The 23,401-nt window shown below is 40.8% G+C and overlaps 1 protein-coding gene across 20 annotated transcripts in view; it reads left to right on the forward strand.

The window, feature by feature from the left end:
- The window catches only part of LOC131546961 (plakophilin-4-like), a 180,248-nt gene that overhangs the window by 104,405 nt on the left and 52,442 nt on the right, over nucleotides 1–23,401 (forward strand). For all 20 annotated transcript variants that reach the window (XR_009272815.1, XM_058787113.1, XM_058787121.1 and 17 more), the window contains 5 exons: nucleotides 1,200–1,683; nucleotides 3,116–3,307; nucleotides 11,497–11,695; nucleotides 12,170–12,302; nucleotides 21,609–21,822. Coding sequence is in view for 19 of the 20 variants with exons in the window: in XM_058787113.1 (XP_058643096.1) it covers nucleotides 1,200–1,683; nucleotides 3,116–3,307; nucleotides 11,497–11,695; nucleotides 12,170–12,302; nucleotides 21,609–21,822 (1,222 nt within the window). In the remaining variant the exon portion in view is untranslated. The remainder of the gene's footprint in view (nucleotides 1–1,199; nucleotides 1,684–3,115; nucleotides 3,308–11,496; nucleotides 11,696–12,169; nucleotides 12,303–21,608; nucleotides 21,823–23,401) is intronic.

Genomic DNA, 23,401 nt, shown 5'->3' on the forward strand with positions numbered 1-23,401 from the left:
CTCTCCTTAATACAGTGCAGTCGCCTGTCCCATGTGCAGAAAAACACCCCAAAGCATGATGCTACCACCCCATGCTTCACAGTAGGGATGGTGTTCTTGGGATGGTACTCATCATTCTTCTTCCTCCAAACACGTTTAGTGGAATTATGACCAAAAGTTCTATTTTGGTCTCATCTGACCACATGACTTTCTCCCATGACTCTCTGGATCATCCAAATGGTCATTGGCAAACTTAAGTCGGGCCTGGACATGTGCTGGTTTAAGCAGGGGAACCTTCCGTGCCATGCATGATTTCAAACCATGATGTCTTAGTGTATTACCAACAGTAACCTTGGAAACGGTGGTCCCAGCTCTTTTCAGGTCATTGACCAGCTCTTCCCGTGTAGTTCTGGGCTGATTTCTCACCTTTCTTAGGATCATTGAGACCCCACGAGGTGAGATCTTGCATGGAGCCCCAGTCCGAGGGAGATTGACAGTCATGTTTAGCTTCTTCCATTTTCTAATGATTGCTCCAACAGTGGACCTTTTTCACCAAGCTGCTTGGCAATTTCCCGTAGCCCTTTCCAGCCTTGTGGAGGTGTACAATTTTGTCTCTAGTGTCTTTGGACAGCTCTTTGGTCTTGGCCATGTTAGTAGTTGGATTCTTACTGATTGTATGGGGTGGACAGGTGTCTTTATGCAGCTAACGACCTCAAACAGGTGCATCTAATTTAGGATAATAAATGGAGTGGAGGTGGACATTTTAAAGGCAGACTAACAGGTCTTTGAGGGTCAGAATTCTAGCTGATAGACAGGTGTTCAAATACTTATTTGCAGCTGTATCATACAAATAAATAGTTAAAAAATCATACATTGTGATTTCTGGATTTTTTTTTTTTTTAGATTATGTCTCTCACAGTGGACATGCACCTACGATGACAATTTCAGACCCCTCCATGATTTCTAAGTGGGAGAACTTGCAAAATAGCAGGGTGTTCAAATACTTATTTTCCTCACTGTATCTATTGAGTCAAGTATAAACAGTTTTTTACAGTAATTGACAAGTTATATGCACTTTTTTTCAGTGGAATTTGTGGAAGATTAATAAGTTATATCTGCAGATCTTTTTTTTAATTAGTTTTTTTATTTGAACATCATTGCAGCTTAATCATAATTATCTATATTGAGATGCTGTAAAGGATGTTTGCGTCCTCTTGTAGGTGTCGGGAATGATGGATGGGGCTAAACCAGGTCGTGCTATGCGCCGAGTTGGTTCAATGCCTGCTCGTGCTCAGTCGCTGTACGGAAGCAGCATCTCTCCGTCTCGAGGGTCTCTTCGGGCCACTGGAAGCTCCTATGGGTTGCCAATTACGACTGAATCTAAACCTCTATCCTCCATTTTCACAAGCACCAACCTGTCTGCAGTCCCACAGAAGACCTCTCCTGCTGCCCTGCGCAGAATAGGTTCCTCCCGCTCGAGTGGTGCCAGCCGCACCACATTACCCTATTCTGGAGGTGTAGGCTCTGCGAGAGAAGACGAGCAGCTCGGGGCGGGGTCACCAGCCAGGCCGGGGATGACCGCAGTACCACAGCATTATGGGTCGATGATGTCAAGAACGTTTCTGCATGACGTATCTAATCCATACATTACACACAGCTATGAGATCTACGAGCGGATAGACCCGCGACCAGACAGCTTAACAGGTAAGAAAACAGCAAATGCTTTGATCTCCTATTCCTTTCTTACTACTTTATTCAACCCTCAAGTGTAAACCATCATAAATTCCAGAGGACTCTCAGGGTAAAAACAAGTACCTATCTTTCCTGGCCATGTGGCTAACTCAAAGTACAGATCTTAACATTTTAGGAATACAATTTTTAGAGTCCCTGTTTTCATACATGTCTATTTTGCTCCTGCTCAAGTCTTTGAAGTTGTGGCTATTGTTAGTGATCATAAATACCTGAGGTGTGGACGTTATCTTCATGATATGATTATGCTGACTGGATTGGGGCTAGTAAAACTTCAGAGTCTTGGCAGGAGGTTCTTAGTACATCTTTTGCATACTATGTAGTTATAAATTAATAGTAAAGAAATGTAAATTTTAATGTAATAAACATCTGATGGAGGTAGGCTGTTGCCTTTTATTTGAGTATTTTTCTGTGACCTAAAATAAAGTGAGAATAAATAAACTTTCAATAAACTATTTAACAACTTTTTTGCTTTTGGTTTAAACACTTTATATGAGTTAGATATGGTTAACAAGTTGTTAACAAAGGAAAATTAAATGCTATCTATAGTTGTTTACAAATGAGCTAATTAAACAATATTTTTTTAACTACTGTGGGCAATGTGACACTATTTGTACATAACCTATCAATCTATTAACAATGTAGAGACCACAATTTATAAACTATAAATTAACTGTAAACTAATTGTTTGCAAATAATTTATAAGTGCTTTGTTACTGTATTCTTTATATAAAGTGTTACCAATTGTTTTGTGTTTTTCTTGTATTCTCCTGCAACTTGGGGTGTGTTTCTCCACCAACAACATGTCTTGTTGTTACACATCTTGTCATTTGAACCCTTTGGTTATGCTGCGTTCAAGACAAAGTCGGAGTTGGGAATATCCAAGTTGAGATGACCCACTTCCTACCTCAGTGCTTTCCAGTCAGTCACACCATAAGATAGCGCCTTAACTAAATAAAAACCTTTGCGTTCTGACAATTATGGCAAAATCGTGAATTAAAGCAATAATCATGGCTCTCCCAAAAAGTGATAATGTATTTACCTGTATACATATATGAATCCAAATGACAATGATTCTGTTTAGTTTTTTTTTCTAATGTCAATATAATGAAAAACTGGAGAAAATCACCCTAGGTTAAAGGAATAGGGGATCAGAAATAAAAATCATCATTTACTCATTCTCATGTCAAACTTCATTTCTGTGGAACATAAAAGATCCCCCAATGGCAACCAAAACATTCTTCAAAATATCTTCTATTTTGAAATGATGAAATTATGATTTTCTTTGTATCCTTTACAGTAATCAGACTTTAATAAGTGTATGTCAGTTGAGTATATCAGTGGTGGTCTCTCTAATTATGTGTTTGTATTGTATTGTCATCATTAGGTGTGCGAGCATCTTACACTAGTCAACACAGTCAGATAGGTGCTGATCTGAGGTCAGCCACTTCCCCTGACCACCATATAGGACCTATTTATGAAGGCCGAACTTTCCAGGGACCCCTCTACCACAGCCTCAGCCAGACCGCTTCAGACCTGAACCACAGCCCACAGAGTGCACTCTACAGGTCGCCTTTTGGTATGAAACTTTTGTGAATTCTTTTTTTCTTCTGCTTCTTTATTTGAACTGTAAGGCAAGGCAAGGCAAGTTTATTTATATAGCACATTTCATACACAACGGTAATTCAAAGTGCTTTACATAAAAGGAAGTGAAATAGTCATTAAAAATAATAAGAGATTAAAAATAATAAAAATCACAACAATAAAAACAAAGTGATTTAAAAATTGATTTTAAAAGAATTAAAAACATTTAAGAATAGAAAATGATTATATATAGTGCAATCAGTTTGGACGTAGCACAGTGCTCATTCAACAAATGCACAGCTAAACATGAGTTTTGAGTCTGGATTTAAATGTGGCTAATGTTTTAGCACATCTGATCTCTTCTGGAAGCTGGTTCCAACTGCGGGCGGCATAATAGCTAAAAGCAGACTCCCCTTGTTTTGTGTGAACCCTTGGTATTTCTAACTGACTCGATCCTAATGATCTGAGTGGTCTGTTAGGTTTATATTCAGTGAGCATATCTCCAATGTATTTAGGTCCTAGGCCATTTAGAGATTTATAAACGAGTAAAAGTACTTTAAAATCAATCCTAAATGTAACTGGAAGCCAGTGTAAGGACCTGAGGACTGGTGTAATATGCTCAAATTTCCTGGTTCTAGTCAGAATCCTGGCAGCAGCGTTCTGGATGAGCTGCAGCTGTCTAATGGTCGTCTTTGGAAGGCCGGTGAGGAGACCATTACAATAATCCACCCTGCTGGTGATAAAGGCATGAACCAAACACTGCACACTTTGTATGCCTAGTAGCTCATTTGTATAGACCTCAAAACCTGAAATAGGTTTCTTAAACCATAGGCATAAATACATAGATGTCTCATAGCCCACTTTTGCCCGATGCTGTGATACGCCAACACACACACCATACTGGACCAGGCAAGACTGCCCTGTCTCCACTCCACTTAATTGTAATCTCGATAATTAGACTTTGAAAATTATTCATTGTTCGAAATTGTGATTTTTTTTTTTTTTTTTTTTTTTTCTTCTTGGTTTATAATTGTGGCGGCGACTCTAATATAGTACAATATAACCAAATTAATGTATGTTAAATGTGCATTGTTTTTTTATTGTGGATATGGCTTAGGGGTGTGCAAATAATAAAATGTGATTTGTCATGCGCATCTCGTCAGTAAAGCCGGTTCTGTGATTAGCAGTAAATCTCAATCACGTGCTTTCAGATGGAGCAGCATTTACTAGCCATAGTTTACTGACAAGCTATGCAATACCGCGTTCATTATCGGCGATGAATGGCCTGCGATTATGAACGCGATATTGCGTAGCTTGTCAGTGAACTACGGCTCTGTGTTGTAAATGCTGCTCCATCTGAAAGCACTGACGAGATGCGCATGACTATCGCATTCGATCATTTGCACAGCCCTAATATTGGCTTTTTTTCCTGTTTTCAACCCCTTTATTTTAGCTTTTATTGGGCTTCAGGCTAAACAAAATCACAATAATGCATCTTGAAGTGATAATTAATGATGATTTCTGAGAAAAGTGTAATCAAATCTGCAAATTCAAATCAAGTAATGAGGCATTGGCAGTCCGTCTGCCTTCTCAGGCTGCCTGGCGAACATCTCGGCATGGATGAAAGAACATCACCTACAGCTCAACCTGGCAAAGACTGAGCTTCTTGTCTTCCCTGCCACTCTAACTCTACAGCATGATTTCACCATCCAGTTAGGTTCATCAACAATTACCCCATCAACTTCAGTCAGAAATCTTGGTGTAATCTTTGATGACCAGCTGACCTTCAAAGGCCACATTGCAAAGACCGCTCGATCTTGCAGGTTTGCATTGCACAACATCAGAAAGATCAGGCCCTTCCTAACGGACACCTTTCTTTATCTCCTTACACTGTGTTCCGGTTGCAGCTCGCATCAAGTTCAAGACATTGATGCTTGCATATAGAACAGCCACAGGCTCAGCACCCGCCTACTTCCACTCACTATTACGAATCTACATCCCCTTTAGAAGTCTGAGATCCACTAGTGAGCGGCGCCTCGTGGTGCCATCACGGAGAGGCTCAAAATCACTTTCCAGAACATTTTCGTTCACTGTTCCTGGCTGGTGTAATGATCTTCCCACCCTTATCCGGAATGCTGAATCCCTGACAATTTTCAAGCGACAGCTGAAAACTCATCTCTTTTGACACTATTTGACTTCATCCTAAATTTTTTTTTTTTTTTTTTTAAACTATGTCTTTCTCTTTATTTATTCCTTCCCTTTCTAGCTTGTACTTATTTGGACAATGCCTGAAACTTCGTATTGCGAGCACTTCCTGTGTGTCAGAGCTGGGACTCGAACTTGGGTCTCTGGTGCAATAGTCTTAACTTCCACCACTGAGCCACAGGAAGGAGTTGAACCCAATAGTCAGACGCGTTCTTAACTCAGAAGAGTTTATTAACAAAAATAGCAAAAAGGGTACAAAAATCCTTTTCTTAATGAAAGCCACAAAACAGAAAATCTTCAATCCAAAAGGAGAAAAATAATCTCCAAAACAAAAACTCAGGAAAAACATTTCTTTTCAAGTTTAGAACTTAGAACTAGAGCAGACTTACGGAAGCAACTGGCTAGGAAGAACAATAACCAAGCAAAGAAACAAAGGAAGTGATCATCTTAAATACACAGCCCACAACAAGGCACATGTGAAAACAATGACACTGATTACAAGAGGCACACCTATGACATGAGTACAATGAGGACCTCTAGTGGCCAAGATATAACATTACAAAGCAAAAACTCTGACAGGACCCCTCCCTCTAGGAACGGCTCCTGACGTTCCCTCCAGGACGACTGGGCTTGCAAGCATGAAAGTCTTGAATTAGTTTGAGGTCCAAGATGTCCTTGGCCGGAACCCAGGAGCGTTCCTCAGGGCCATAGCCTTCCCAGTCCACCAGATACTGCCGGGATCCACGTACTTTACGGACATCCAGTATTCTGTGGACTGTGTAAGCTGGCTGGCCACAAATGATACAAGGAGAGGGAGGTTTACCTGTCGCAAGAAAAGGAGAAGACAAAACAGGTTTTAACAGTGAGACATGAAAAGTGGGATTTATCTTCAAAGACTTAGGCAAGTATAAACGGTAAGTAACTGGGTTAACTTTCCTGGCAATCTTGAAGGGGCCAATGAACCTCTGGGAAAGTTTACGAGATTCCACCCGCAAGGGAATGTTCTTAGTGGAGAGCCAGACTCTTTGGCCAGGGCGCAAAGTGGGGGCAGGTCTGCGTCTGCGATTGGCCTGGTGCTGGTACTGCTGAGAGACCTTAAGGAGCTTGAGTCGGACCCTTTTCCATGTCTGGCGGCACCGTTTAACAAACTTTTGAGCAGAGGGAACAGCCACCTCCACTTCTTGCTCAGGGAATAGTGGAGGGGTTTAACCAAACTGGCACTCGAAAGGGGACAGGCCTGTAGCAGAGGAGAGAAGGGTATTGTGAGCGTATTCTGCCCACACGATGAAGAGAGACCAAGAGGATGGGTTGTTAGATGCCATACACCTCAGTGTAGTCTCAAGATCTTGGTTAAGCCTCTCTGTTTGCCCATTGGACTCCGGATGGAACCCAGAAGATAAACTCACTGTAGCTCCCAGAGATAAACAAAATGCCCGCCTGAATCGGGAGGAAAACTGGGGTCCTCGATCAGAGACTATGTCTTGTGGGATGCCAAAGACTCGAAAGACGTGGTTTAAAACCAGTTCAGCAGTTTCTTTAGCGGTGGGTAGTTTGGGCAGAGGAATAAATCGGGCGGCCTTGGAGAATCTGTCAACTATGACCATGCCTTGTGATAGCGGAAGTCCAGTGATAAAATCCATGGAAAGGTGAGACCAAGGTCTATGAGGTATAGAGAGAGGGTGCAATAGCCCCTGAGGAGAACGGTGAGAGACCTTACTTTGGTTGCACGTAGGACATGCTTTTACAAATCTCGTCACATCCTCCTTGATCGTTGGCCACCAAAAGCGTCTTCGGAGGAACTCAAGAGTGCGAGAAGTGCCAGGATGACAAGTAAGACGAGAGGTGTGTCCCCACTGGAGGACCTGGGAGCGGACCACTTTTGGGACAAACAGACAGTGGGTTGGCCCCCCTCCTGGGTCAGGTTCTCGGGCTTGGGCTTGTTTTACAGTATTTTCCAGATCCCACCTGATAGGAGCTATTATCTTGGAACTGGGGACAATTGATGCAATAGAATCTTCCTGAGGAGTGTTTACGTATACCCGGGACAACGCATCTGGTTTTAGGTTCTTAGAGCCGGGGCGGTAGGATAAGATGAACTGGAATCGGTTAAAGAATAAGGACCAACGTGCCTGACGGGGGTTGAGTCGCTTTGCCTGCTGAATGTATTCCAGATTTTTGTGGTCCGTGAGTACTTGGAATGGGTGTTTGGCCCCCTCAAGCCAATGCCTCCACTCCTCAAGCGCTAGCTTAACTGCCAGTAACTCCCGATCTCCTACATGATAGTTCCTCTCAGTGGGTGTAAGGCGGTGGGAAAGGAATGCACATGGATGCAACTTGTTGTCCTTCCCCCTTTGGGACAGCACAGCTCCAACCCCTAAGTCCGAAGCATCGACCTCCACGATGAAGGGTATTTCTGGGTTAGGGAGAATCAGAATAGGTGCAGAGGTAAAATGGCTTTTGAGTTTGCTGAAGGCCAACTCTGCTTCAGGTCCCCAATAAAAGCTGGTTGAGTTCCCCTTGGTGAGAGCGGATAAAGGAGCCGCCACAGTACTGAAGTTCAGGATGAACTTGCGATAAAAATTGGCAAAGCCAAGGAAACGCTGTACTTCTTTTACCGACGAGGGGGAGGGCCAATTCACAACTGCTTGAACTTTCTGAGGGTCCATTTGTATCTGGCCAGGCTTGATGATGAACCCCAGGAACTGAACTTCGGTCACATGGAACTCACATTTCTCAGGTTTAACATAAAGATGGTTATCAAGAAGGCGTCTGAGAACTTTACTGACGTGTTTAACATGCTCTTGGAGGGAACTCGAGAAGATGAGGATATCATCCAAGTAGACAAACACAAATTGGTTGAGCATGTCTCTGAGAACATCATTGATGAGAGCTTGAAATACTGCAGGAGCATTAGTGAGCCCGAAGGGCATAACTAAATATTCATAGTGCCCAGTGGGCGTGTTGAAGGCGGTTTTCCATTCATCTCCTTGTCTGATGCGCACAAGATGGTAGGCATTGCGCAAATCGAGCTTAGTGAAGACGGAGGCTTCTTGCAGAATTTCAAAGGCAGTGGCCATTAGTGGCAAGGGATAGCGGTTACGGATAGTGATCTTAAGGCACCTGTAATCAATGCAAGGCCCGAAGTCCGCCATCCTTCTTCCCAACGAAAAAGAATCCAGCTCCAGCAGGGGAAGTGGATGGTTGGATGATACCTGCCGCAAGGGCTTCATTAATATATTTGTCCATAGCAGTTCGTTCGGGGGGAGACAAAGAGAATATACGACCTCTGGAGGGACAGGTTCCTGGGAGCAGCTCAATGGCGCAATCATAGGGGCGATGAGGTGGTAAGGAGGTGGCCTTCCTTTTGCTGAACACTGATTTAAGGTGGTGGTACTGAGCAGGGACTTGAGACAGATCTAGGGGTTCTTGAGACTCGAGAACAGGATTAGGGGAGTTCTGGGCCAAGCATATAGTCTGACAGGTGGGACCCCAACTGAGAACAGCACCAGTGGACCAGTCAAAGTTCGGATTATGCTGGAGGAGCCAGGGGTGACCGAGGATAACAGGGAACTCTGGAGACTGTATAAGATGAAAGCATATTCTCTCCTGGTGCCGGTAAGTGATGAGACAAAGGAGAGAGGTGAGGTGGGTTATTTTCCCTGGAGCTAACGGTCTTCCATCCAAGGCTGTCACAGTTAGGGGGGCAGGAAGGGAATTAGTAGGGATCTGGAGACTCTTGGCAAGGGAAATATCCATGAAATTCCCAGCAGCGCCAGAATCAATCAATGCCTGGAGTTGGTGTTTTTGATCTCCCCAAGTGAGTGTGATGGGAAGGAACAACCCAGAGTTGGAAGGTGAAGCTGTGTGTGTAACTCCTGTTACAGTCCTCCCTTGCCTGTACGGGACTGAGCGTTTCCCGAAAGCTCGGGGCAGGCGGAGCGAAAGTGACCATACAATCCACAATATAGACAACAGCGCTCTCTCATACGACGGTCTCGTTCTGATGGGGAAAGCCTAGTCCTACCCAATTGCATGGGCTCCGAAGAATCTTGGGGCACTGGTAGCATTTGAGTAAGAGCTGGAGTGGCAGAAAATGTGGAAACAGATGGTCGGTTCAAGCTTCTCTCCCTCAAGCGATTATCCAGCCGGATTGCTTGGTCTATGAGGGTCTCGAGATCACAAGCAGGTTCTCTGGTAGCCATATCATCCTTGATTGCCTCAGACAGACCATTCAGGAAACACACCATGAGGGCCTCGTCGTTCCAGCCACTCCCTGCAGCAACGGTCCGAAACTGTATGGCATATTCAGCCGCGCTGCCATTACCTTGTCGGAGAGTGAGAAGTCTCTTAGAAGCTTGCCGGCCACTGAGGGGGTGGTCAAAGACTCGCTTTAACTCCTTTTCAAACACAGAATAACTTGAACAGAAGGGCGCCTGTGCTTTCCAGGCCGCTGTTGCCCAAGAAAGCGCCTTGCCAGAAAGGAGGGTGATAACATATGCGATCTTGGCTCGATCAGAGGGGAAGGAAGATGGTTGTAATTCAAATGTGAGAGAGCCAGTCAGGAACCCATCACATGCACTGGGATCACCTGAGAAACATTGTGGTGGAGGTAGACGAGGTTCAGTCAGAGGGGAGAGCACTCGAGAATCTGGAAGGGATACAGAGGCAGCAGTAGCTGAAGTAGAGGGCAACCGGTCAAAGAGCTGACGGACAGAAGTCATGAGATCAGACAGCACTTCTGAGTGTTTAGCCATCAATGTCTCCTGCTGAACTAGTGCTGACTCATGGCGTTGGACTGTGGACTCATGCTGAGCAACTGTGGCAAGGAGTTCTTGAGAATTAGGCGTCTCTGGGTTCATGTTTGGCTTGGTTATTCTGTCAGAGCTGGGACTCGAACTTGGGTCTCTGGTGCAATAGTCTTAACTTCCACCACTGAGCCACAGGAAGGAGTTGAACCTAATAGTCAGACGCGTTCTTAACTCAGAAGAGTTTATTAACAAAAATAGCAAAAAGGGTACAAAAATCCTTTTCTTAATGAAAGCCACAAAACAGAAAATCTTCAATCCAAAAGGAGAAAAATAATCTCCAAAACAAAAACTCAGGAAAAACAATCCAAAAAACTTCTTTTCAAGTTTAGAACTTAGAACTAGAGCAGACTTACGGAAGCAACTGGCTAGGAAGAACAATAACCAAGCAAAGAAACAAAGGAAGTGATCATCTTAAATACACAGCCCACAACAAGGCACATGTGAAAACAATGACACTGATTACAAGAGGCACACCTATGACATGAGTACAATGAGGACCTCTAGTGGCCAAGATATAACATTACAAAGCAAAAACTCTGACACTGTGTCTGTTTGCCTCTTTAAGAAGAATCACTTTATGTATTCGCCAATTGTAAGTCGCTTTGGATAAAAGCGTCTGCAAAATGACTAAATGTAAATGTAAATCTATATTTTTTTGATAGCAATGAAAAGATAAGTTCATTGTAAAAAAAAACATAGTGGCAAATGTTTATTTTTATTATTTTTATTTTTTTAACGTCTTAACATTAACCAGAGCAAAAAATCAAACCCTTTAGCGCCACCAACAGCCCAAATTTGTACTCACGTTTATGCTAATAAATTTTGAAGAGAATAAAAACTATATTCTGTTGTCCTCTATTGAGACTATTAAATTGCGATGAGACAAGAAACATAATGATGTCTCAGGCTTAAGGGTTCAAAACTTAAATGATATATAGTTTATGAAGATAATTTGAAGAATGGATATAAAACAAAGCAGTTGGTCAAGGATTATGGAAAATTATGGAAAAAAAAGTTATTTTGTAAAGACTGCAACACACTGTTGATAGAGACTGATTTAAAGAGCTTGATTTTGATTTAACCAGAAACATCTTTTTAAGCCAAAGAATCCAAGGTTTAAGAGAAAAATGAAAGGTTCTAATTAACATTTGCTGTGGTTGCTGTGTTTCAGGTATGAGTAACCTGCAGCGGAGCTCCAGTCAGCGCAGTAACATGATGTACCAAAGAAATAACTATGCTTTAAACACCATGTACACAGAAGCATACCAATCCACCCCTTACTGGTCCCCTGATCCCAGCTATTCACGCCAGCCCATGGATGATGATGCCACACGCTCCCCTTCGGTAGACAGCATGCAGAAGGATCCAAGGTAGGTGACATAACTGATGGTAATTAGTAGAGCTCAGCAATTTTGACATAGTCCTGGATCAACACCTGCTGCATCTGCATTCACATTAACACCCCCTGTTACTGTGTGTGTGTGTGTGTGTGTGTGCGCACGTTTTTGTGACAAATGAGGACATAAATTTGTATAATGACAAGGGTATGACATAGGTATTACAAGGAGAAGGTGACTTTTCAGGACATTACCCCATGTCCCCACTTTTCAAAACACTTATAAATCACACAAAATGGAGTGTATTGAAAATCTGAAATAGCACAAAGTTTCCTGTAAGGGGTAGGGTTGGTGTAGGGCAATAGCACATACAGTTTGTACAGCATAAAAACCATTACGCCTATGGGATGTCCCCACTTTTCACAAAAACAAATGTGTGTGCATGTGTTATAATCTATAAGCTAGCTCATGGGAATGTTATCATTGGGTTAATGTGTGTTTTTGTAGAGAGTTTGCATGGCGTGACCCAGACCTGCCGGAAGTCATCCACATGCTACAGCATCAGTTTCCGTCTGTGCAGGCTAATGCAGCGGCATACCTGCAACACCTGTGCTACAGAGACAACCACGTCAAGACTGAGGTAAAGAATGCTCCATTTTCTATGTCTGTGAAACAATTTTAAGTAAATTAAGAAATGGTTAAATGGTTAGTAAATATTATTTTGCTCAATCAATCAATCAATCAGTCAATAACAATAACCTGGTTTATTTTTAATTACAGTAATTTATTTTTTTTAAATGTTAAATTTATTAAATGTATGCATTCTATGGAGCCCATACAGGGACATGGTTAGGCTTGCTGTAGTAGCCGGTCACATTACAGTACATCAGATGTCACTTATGACGTGAAGACTGACTGACAGAACGATATCAGAGGATTTGATGTGCAACAGGTCCTGAGTGTCAAATGTCTTGACTTGAAAATTCAGTAGCGCTGCTCCCGATACACATACTATGTGTGACCGCAAATTCGAAAGTTAAATTGAAACACAAGTGCGCATTTAAAAGCTATTTGAATACGTGTCTCCCTGGTGCCCACTAATTATATACAATATAATTACCCAGCTATGTAATTGCAAGAGAATGTAAAATCATCTCATATTTTTTCCATTACTGTGTCCCTTTAGGGACTCTTTAGAATGTGTTATTTCTTTACTGAACATAGTATTCAGCTTCAGGCACATCCCTAGGTGTAACGATACATCTCAAACCATCACGATTAGGTTCGTGCAGTGAGGGGCGCTGTTAGGGGGGATGCAGAGTATGCCAGGCATATGGGCCCAGACCGCTAGGGGGCCCCAAATTACGACTTTGGTTATTTTTTTATTTTTTTTATTTGAGCATGTCTTCTAGCACTTTATTTTTTTTTGTATGGCTGTTCATAATATTTTTTATTAAATGTGACCAAATTTCATTGTGAATGAATGACATTCTTGAACTGACCCGCATGCGCAAAAGAACAACAAGACGGCACGAAGCGCGCTGTCATACAGAAGTAAACATGGTGGCCACTGAATTTTAATAGTTTACCCTAATTTTACGTGTTTACTCTTTCATTTATGAGCTGATGTGCCACGAAAGCCAGCAAATTCGCAACTAGGCTATAAGGAGGACGAATATGAGGAGAAAGAGGGCAAAATTTTTAAATATTTACAGTACGACCCGTTATGTTTAGCTTGTAGAGCTGTCACTGTAACACACCGTAAAACAACACCAGTGCCTCTCCCTGACTCACTTCTGCAACTTTCTGTCATGTTTAGCCAGTGACCAAAGAACTACTGATATGTAAAATATTTGAAGTGACTCCCGACAGCGTGAAATACAAAAGTATGTAAAAATACTCGTCTTGGCCGCCTCAAAAACAATTTATTATCTGACCATTTAAAATCCTCAGCTAGGCAGCCCAAATGATGTAACAGGCAACGTGATGTCTGGCCCTCCCACCCCCAAAAGTTCGTTAGAGTTTTCCCTATTTTCTTCGCTTTTATTCACTTTAAATTTCGAATTAGCGGCAATTCGGCGTCAATTGAATGAACTGACAACAAAACAATACGACAAACTCACTTAGGCTATGTTAAACATAGAATGTTTACACAGAATGTTTAACATAGAATGTTTAATATATTAACATACAAACACCATGCTATCAGGCCTAATATAAAATAAATAACTTACACAAAGTTTAAATATAAAACACTGAAAATCAGCAAACATTATTAACAAATTTATTTGGTGCAACCAAATAAATAAGAAACGAATGTTAAAAAAGCTGTTAAAAACGGCAAAAGTCAAAAGGCCTTCCAAAGTCTAAAGTAATTTTAAAGCATGCGCTTTTATATTTCGTTTCGAAACTAAATCTTTCGCCAACTTCCTTGTCTTTCTCACCTCACTCTTCAGCTCGACTCACTCTCCTCACGTGATAAATGAAATCTGACTCCTGCAGCTGATCTGAGATGCGACTGATGTTCGGCACACTGCATTGTTCAAAGTAAAAAATACAAAATTAAAAAAAAAATAAAACTTTATGATGTTAGTTTTAATAAATAAAAAAAGTGGTAAAAACAAGGAAATTTCTCTGGCATTTCGTTCTTTTTGCTGTATCGAAAATTAGGCTGCCGAACTGTGACACCACTGTGTCCTACCAAAACGAATTCTGCTCTTGACTGAATAACTTATGATTAATCTATAGCCTATTCCATTTATACAGTGAAGAATGTGCAATGTTATTTTACATTTTGATTATTTAATTTCTGTACTTGAATACCTACAAATCTAAAAACCCAAAACATCTTTAATTTGTATCTTTGTTCTGTTTATTTATTTGTACTATTGCTTGTAATTTGTTAATTTGTCTTCTTAATTTACTGACTGTTCACTTGTCTTTTAATAATGTTTGAACTTTATATTTGTTAGTAGTTTTTGCTGTGTTATTTCAATGTTACTTGAAATAATATAAATGTGAACAGATAAATTATTTAAATTTCTTACACTTATTCCACTTCTTTCAATTTCTTAAGCGTTAAAAGAAAAAAACATTAATCTGGAAGAAGGGGGCCCAAATTTCTGTCTTGCATACCCCCCTTAAAACTCTTCATGGCGCCCCTGAGAGACGATGAATACAGTTAGTCATAGGCGATCAGTCAATCGCTGACTGAAAAGGCAATGCTAACCGCCACAAACAGAAAAGAGCACAAGAGACAATCTACGCACCAACCCAAAAAAAGAATGGTAAGAAGTTTTGGGATCTACAGATTAGGGATGTCAACGATTAATTGTCGATAAGAGATGCAATCGATTAAAGCTATCGATGGTCGATTAAGCTGTTTAATTTTGGGCTGCGTGCTGCTCATGCGCAAAACACGCCCAAGCGGCTGTGAGTGACGTGACGGAGCTGGATCATTGGCGAAAATAATACACTAACGTACAAATTATACGCTTTTAATGCGATCCAAACTTTAAAAGTACATTAAAACAGAAACAATATAAATTTATTTTGTATTGAAATGTAGTAACGAAGTCATGTTTAATTATTATTTCCCCAGATATAATTGTTTCATACCGGGCTCTGCGCTTCCCCCGCATGCTTACCACAGTAAGAGATACAAAAGCAGTGATTAAAAGTGAACGACAATAAAATAAACCTGCGAAATTAGAGGGTGAGACGGGCGAGGATGTGGGAAAAGAAACAGTAAATATTAAATTCCTGGAAACTGGTGACCAACCGGCAGAATAGAACATAAAGCTGCATACGGCTTTAAATGTACAGGTATCGAACAGCATGAATGCAAACGCAGTCACGATGTAACATTTGCCTGCTAACCCATTATTTCTCATATAAACAAAGGTTTGTACCTCACTTCTGTTATAATACTCATATTAAAATGTTTCAAATGGGTAACAGTGTGTTTTGCCGTAGCACCGCCGATGGTTTTGGAAGCAGTTTTCTGACCGCGCGGCGCAGGCCCACGAGCCGCAGTTACGTGTGGGATCATTTTATTTTAAATTCTCATAATGTAAATTGCAAACATTGCGATTTATGTTTTAAATTACAACAACTAGTACAATGAAACCATTTAAAGAGGAGCGTTCAGCGGTCTCCGTGACGGGATCTGAAACAGCCAACAGTAAAATGATCCTTATTACGGCGCGCTCTCTTCATTTTATCAAATGATCATAATCTAGCTATTCATTTTACAGTCCTGCTACTAGCCTTTTATTTAGACTAAAACCCCTTTAATTCTGAGAAAGCCTGCGTTTTGAGTGGCATTTGCACATCTTGTCATGCCCGTGACTATATCTATATACAGGTGCATCGCAATAAATTAGAATGTCGTGGAAAAGTTCATTTATTTCAGTAATTCAACTCAAATTGTGAAACTCATGTATTAAATAAATTCAATGCACACAGACTGAAGTAGTTCAAGTCTTTGGTTCTTTTAATTGTGATGATTTTGGCTCACATTTAACAAAAACCCACCAATTCACTATCTCAACCAATTAGAATATGGTGACATGCCAGTCAGCTAATCAACTCAAAACACCTGCAAAGGTTTCCTGAGCCTTCAAAATGGTCTCTCAGTTTGATTCACTAGGCTACACAATCATGGGGAAGACTGCTGATCTGACAGTTGTCCAGAAGACAATCATTGACACCCTTCACAAGGAGGGTAAGCCGCAAACATTCATTGCCAAAGAAGCTGGCTGTTCACAAGAGTGCTGTATGTTAACCGAAAGTTGAGTGGAAGGAAAATGAGATGAGTGAAAGAAAAAGATGCACAACCAACCGAGAGAACCGCAGCCTTATGAGGGTTGTCAAGTAAAATCGATTCAAGAATTTGGGTGAACTTCACAAGGAATGGACTGAGGCTGGGGTCAAGGCATCAAGAGCCACCACACAAAGACGTGTCAAGGAATTTGGCTACAGTTGTCGTATTCCTTTTGTTAAGCCACTCCTGAACCACAGACAACGTCAGAGGCGTCTTACCTGGGCTAAGGAGAAGAAGAACTGGACTGTTGTCCAGTGGTCCAAAGTCCTCTTTTCAGATGAGAGCAAGTTTTGAATTTCATTTTAGAAACCAAGGTCCTAGAGTCTGGAGGAAGGGTGGAAAAGCTCATAGCTCAAGTTGCTTGAAGTCCAGTGTTAAGTTTCCACACACTGTTAGACATTTCAAAGGGTTTTTACAGTAACTTACTGGCAACAGTAAGTTAAAACCCGCGACGCTGCCCCGCTGGTTCCGTGTCTTCCTCGGACACGAGTGGCACGGCGAGGCGTGACTCAATTAAAAAAAAAAAGCAATATAGAACCCATTATATACTATCTACAGTGGATGCAGACAGTAATGTGATGCCCCGGTATATTTCTGACGTACAGATGTACTCCAAGCGCTCGCGCTGTTTCTGACACAAAGTACAAATGGATTTTCCAATCATTAGAAGCGATGTAACACGTCCAGTGTAGTCAGTCCCAAGCTGTTGTGGCGTTATAGACACGGTGCAGGGCAAATCGTGTCAATCCAAATGTAAGAAATGAGGAAAATAAAACAACCTCAGTAGAATGGCGCCAAAGAAACCGTTAGAGCAAATACAGTAGTATACAGCAATTTTAAAAAATACAGTAAGTCTCTGTTTGTTGTGTCTGACCTCACAGAAAATTCCCATGATGCAAAAGGTATTACAGTTATTTACTGTAAAGGGAATTTGCAGTATTACACTGGGTGATATACAGTACAGTAAATAACTGTGGAAATTACAGAAATGTCTAACAGTGCAGTCTGTGATGATTTAGGGTGCAATGTCATCTGCTGGTGTTGGTCCATTGTGTTTTTTGAAAACCAAAGCCACTGCACCCGTTTACCAGGAAATTTTGGAGCACTTCATGCTTCCTTCTGCTGACCAGCTTTTTAAAGATGCTGATTTCATTTTCCAGCAGGATTTGGCACCTGCCCACATTGCACTGCCAAAAGCACCAAAAGTTGGTTACCGTAATTTCTGGACTATAAGCCGCAACTTCTTTCCCACGCTTTGAACCTTGCGGCTTAAACAATGACACGGCTAATATATGGATTTTTCCGCTTTCAAATTAAAAAAAAAAAAAAAAAACACATTCTGTGACGTGCTCAGTTTTTTGGCGGCATGAAGCTTTCATTAGACCAATGAAATTGCCGAATGGGTTAAGGTCAAACAATTTTTTTGTTTACTGTTTAGATTAAATCGAGCGCGCTCAAACTTCCCATCATTCTGATTACGGTAGTCATTTTGTCACCCTCATCATGGCAAAGACACGGAGAAATGCATATGATGCAGCTTTCAAGTTGAAGGCGATTGATCTGGCTGTTTGAAAAGGAAATAGAGCTGCTGCACGGGAGCTTGGTCTTAATGTTTGTGACAAGCCGTGTTTCGTTAAAGCCTATTTATTTTTGTTACAAGCCGTGTGTGGCGAGGGGGGCGTGGTTCAGCGAGGTCTGCAGCGGGAGAGAGAGTGGTAAGTGGGTGAAGTGCAAATGACAAACACCTGTGTCTTGTTCCAGTAAGTGGCGCGGGGAGACCGCATAAAGGCACCTGGCAACGTCAGAGATGGGAGAGAGAGATTGACTGCTGGCTGGGGATTGTGTGGGCGTGGAACCCTTTATTGCTCAAGAGAGCCGAACTTTATATTTCGTATGCATTGTGTTATATTGAGCGCTGATAGCGCGACTTTTTGTTTGGAAGAAAAGCTAAATAAACCCCAGGGACAGTCACACCAACCTCGTCCTCTTCCTTCCTGAACATTGAATTTGTTACACCGTGTTTCGTTAAAGCCTGTGTAAAGTTAATTTGTTTCAATGTACCTGTAGGCACCTGCGGCTTATAGACATGTGCGGCTTATTTATGTTCAAAATAATATTTTTTTAATTCATTGGGTGCGGCTTATATTCAGGTGCGCTCAATAGTCCGGAAATTACGGTAAATGACCATGGTGTTGGTGTGCTTGACTGGCCAGCAAACTCACCAGACCTGAACCCCATAGAGAATCTATGGGGTATTGTCAAGGGGAAAATGAGCCAAAAAAAACAAAAGACCAAAAAATGCAGATGAGCTGAAGGCCACTGTCAAAGAAACCTGGGCTTCCATACCACCTCAGCAGTGCCACAAACTGATCACCTCCATGCCACGCCGAATTGAGGCAGTAATTAAAGCAAAAGGAGCCCCTACCAAGTATTGAGTACATATACAGTAAATGAACATACTTTCTAGAAGGCAGAAGTCTTATAAAGTATTCTAATTTGTTGAGATAGTGAATTGGTGGGTTTTTGTTAAATGTGAGCCAAAATGACAATTAAAAGAACCAAAGACTTAAACTACTTCAGTCTGTGTGCATTGAATTTATTTAATACACGAGTTTCACAATTTGAGTTGAATTACTGAAATAAATGAACTTTTCCACGACATTCTAATTTATTGCGATGCACCTGTATATACTATGCTCTATATATATATATATGCACCTGTATATACTATGCTCTCTCTCTCTCTCTCTCTCTCTCTCTCTCTCTCTCTATATATATATATATATATATATATATATATATATATATATATATATATATATATATATATATATATATATATATATATATATATATATATATATATATATATATATTACTATGCTATAGTATATTCACAGTATTAAGGTTATTTCACAGTATTAAGGTTAACAATTAATCGATTAATTGATAGTTAATTTAAACGACGATCGATCATGGAAATGATCAAAAATTGACATCCCTACTACAGATGCATCAGGTGACCAGCTACAGTATAAATCGGAACTGCATTGGATTCATTTCCCAAAATTTAATTTGTGTGGAATATTTATGAAGTCTGTAAAGAGGAGAAAATACTGTACAAGGCAGATCAAGCTCACTGTCCGCGATGCTCGAAATATAGGAAGACAAATATGTGGGGGTTTATATGAATGTATCTCTGAGAGGAACTGACCGTCTTCATCTACAAATGTTTAGATGGCATTTTCTTTTCATCTTACTTCCGTATAATGCATATTAAATTGTTCATAAGTGTTCATAAGTGCAGCTGCTGTGTTTAAAGCAGTAACCAAGGAAACTGTATATCGCTGCTGTTCCTTAAGCGCCACCTACTGTCAGAGATTAAATTTGTTTTCATTCAGTCCATTTGCTGTTTTTTTTGTTTTGTGTAGGTGTCTTATGTAGTATAATTTCACAAATCTAAAGCAGATGCAGTAAATGCAGTATAGCACTACTGTCTGTTCAAAATTTAAAAAACATCTGTTGTTCCAAACCCATATTGAACTGTGACCATAATGCCAAAGTACTTACAGAACCGTGACTTCTGTGTACCGTTACACCCCTATAAGAAAAGCATGTGCACATGGTTACTAGGTTGGGAAGATTAAGTAAACCAATGGGCAGAAAATGTGTTGATTTTAAAAGAAAAGTTTGTTTCAGGATAAATTATCAGCAGGCAAAAATTTCAAGTCAAGTCACCTTTATTTGTATAGTGCTTTATACAAGATTGTGTCAAAGCAGCTTTACAGTGTCAAACAGAAAAATAATGTTTCAATAATGCAAACAAAAATTTAATTCTGCTGTGAAGCAGCTCTAAAAAGAGGAAAACAATATGCAGTCTTTTTTTTTTTTCAGTTTAAGTCGATTATCGAATCCTTTCCCAATCCCACACCCCCCTCTCCCACTTTGCTTTCTGTCTGCTCTCCACTGTCATATCATAATGAAGGCAAAACACCAGAAATAAATCTTAAATAAAAAAAGATTTGTCGCAAAGCCCTTTCTGATCTGACTTGATGCCATGATCAGCACACACAAGGCAAGCGAGGAGACGAGGAGTAACTCAAAATACCAGTCTTTAATCAAATCCAAAAAGGGGAACACAAGGCAGGCAGACGCACAAGAAACAGGACATCGACATTAATACCGGACACAAGACTCAGGGAAACACAGGGCTTATATACTAAACGTAAACGAGATAATTAATCAAACACAGGTGGGACATAATTAACTGAATTAATGGGGATAGGAAAGTAACCAAATATGGGCATACATGAGGATAAACAAAGTCAAGGGGAGCAAGAGACAGAAAACCACAAGACAAGACACAGGTCTGACACTTGAGCTAAATAATGACACTATTGTCTTGTGGAGCTGCTTTACAGCAGAATCTGATCTCTCCATAATTGATTCTGCTCTTTTCCTGTTCATCATTGTGAAGCTGCTTTGACGCAGGCTGTATTGTTTAAAGTGCTACTGAAAAAAGGTGACTTGACTTGACTTGTCCTATCAAAATAATAATTGCCACCCAATAAAGTGGCAGTAATTAGGCAAAATTAGGTTGCAAAATGACCATGTAAAGAGTCCAGTATATTACACATTAATTGTACATGTTTTGAACATTCTAATAATGATAGGCTAGAAACCATCCCTAAATCTGTTAGTGTGGGTTTGAATAGTCCTGAGCCACTTACCAACAGGCAGAAAAGTAAAAAGTGCTTGGCAAGGTGACAGCGGTCCTTTATGATGCACTTCACCGTCCAGGGAAAGCGCGTAGTATAAGTGTCCTTTAATGCTGGTGACTCTGATGTTATAGTATTTTTGTCATTAATGTTATATTTACAGTGAGCTTGTATATAACTGGTTATATCAAGATGACAAGAAACCTGTAACTAGTGTGAGCGATGAAAGGGATCGCAATACAGTTTAGTGGCAGACAAAAGGAAATGTTTGGGAAACCTCTTGGCATTGCAATTGCAATTCTGCTTTGTGTCACTAAGTAGGAACAGAAATTAAATACCTCACCTTTAATGCAGATTGTTTGAGCAACCCCTGAACAACATGAAAATCTTTTGTGTTTTGAAGGTGTGTCGTCTGAGTGGAATAAAACACCTGGTGGATTTGTTGGATCATAAAGTTCTGGAGGTGCAGCGGCATGCATGTGGAGCCCTGAGGAACCTCGTTTATGGCAGAGCTACAGATGACAACAAGATTGCCGTGAGAAACGCAGGTGGAGTTCCTGCACTGCTTCGCCTGCTGAGAACAACAGTGGACACTGAAGTACGAGAGCTTGTCACAGGTCAGCCAGTCTGTTGTTACATACATGTGTATGTGTATAGCTTGTCTCTTTTATGTACAGTATGCATTCTATCAATACACACACATTTCCCTGAATATATCTGTTGAAAATGCTTAAAATGTTTAGTCTATAATAATATAAAATTACACGTTGTTGCTCTCACACTTCTACTAAAACTAAAACCGCCAGTTGGTGGTGGCAAGTCACCACAGATCACAGTCTTATGTTTCAAATGTCATGAGTCATTTATTCAGCTGATTTGTTGAAATGGCTGGTTCATTCAGGAATGAACAAACTGACTTGTTGCAAAGGTGCCATCCTATCACAGTACCACATTCAAATTCACTGAGCCCTACAGATGACTTATTTACTTACCCCCCTGTGGCAAGGGGTCTGATTGAAGCACCTGAATTCAGTAATTAAGTGGTGTATCCCAAACTTTTTGTCCATATAGTGTATACTGTAAGAGATAAACATACTGGAAGTTTCAGAACTCAAAACTTCCATGTTAGTCAAAAAACAACATTTATTTGTTTTTATAGTTTTGATTTACAAGTCAAGTCAAGTCACCCTTATTTATATAGCGCTTTTAACAATACAGATTGTGTCAAAGCAGATTTACAGTATCAAATAGGAAAATAGTGTGTCGGTAATGCAAAAGTACAATAGTAAACACTCAATTTTCTGTTAAAGGCAGTTCATCATTGAATTCAGTGATGTCATCATCCAGCTCAGTTCAGTTCTAATAGTATTTGTGCAATCAAGTCGACTATATCGCTGGAAATTATAAGTGTCCCCAACTAAGCAAGCCAGAGGCGACAGCAGCAAGGAACCAAAACTCCATCGGTGACAGAATGGAGAAAAAAACCTTGGGAGAAACCAGGCTCAGTCTCTCAGTTCTCCTCTAGCCAGACCAACCACCTGTTCCCGAGGTCTTGTCCCGATGACCGTCTAGGAGACGAGGTGTTCACTGGGGATCTGTCTCTGGGGCTCATCTAGTTGTTCTGATCTCCGCTGACATTCAGGGCTGTAGAGGTCATCTCTAGGTGCTGATCCACCATCTGGGCTGGATACGGACAGGATCTGGGTGACTGTAGTGACCATCTCATTTGGATACAGACTGTATCATGGTGGCTGCGTGACCTCGGAATAAAAAAGAAACAGACTAATATTAGCATAGATGCCATTCTTCTTACGATGTAACAAGTACATTGTGTGTTATGGGAAGTGTTCCCGGTTCCGATTGACCTAATTAATACAGCCTAACAATCCTTTAACGGATTTGAATAATAGGTATGTGTCAGTGTGTTACGTGTACACCAGGTTAAAGAGATGGGTTTTTAATCTAGATTTAAACTGACAGTGAGTGTGTCTGCCTCCCAAACAGTGTTAGATAGATTATTCTAGAGTTTGTGCGCTAAATAGGAAAAGGATCTGCTGGCCGCAGTTGATTTTGATATTCTAGGTATTATCAAATTGCCATAGTTTTGAGAACGCAGCGGACGTGGAGGACTATAATGCAATAAGAGCTCGCTCAAGTACTGAGATGCTAACCCATTCAGGGCTTTATAAGTAATTA

This window comes from Onychostoma macrolepis, chromosome 09, assembly GCF_012432095.1.
Source record: "Onychostoma macrolepis isolate SWU-2019 chromosome 09, ASM1243209v1, whole genome shotgun sequence".
NCBI classification, from domain to species: Eukaryota; Metazoa; Chordata; class Actinopteri; order Cypriniformes; family Cyprinidae; genus Onychostoma; species Onychostoma macrolepis.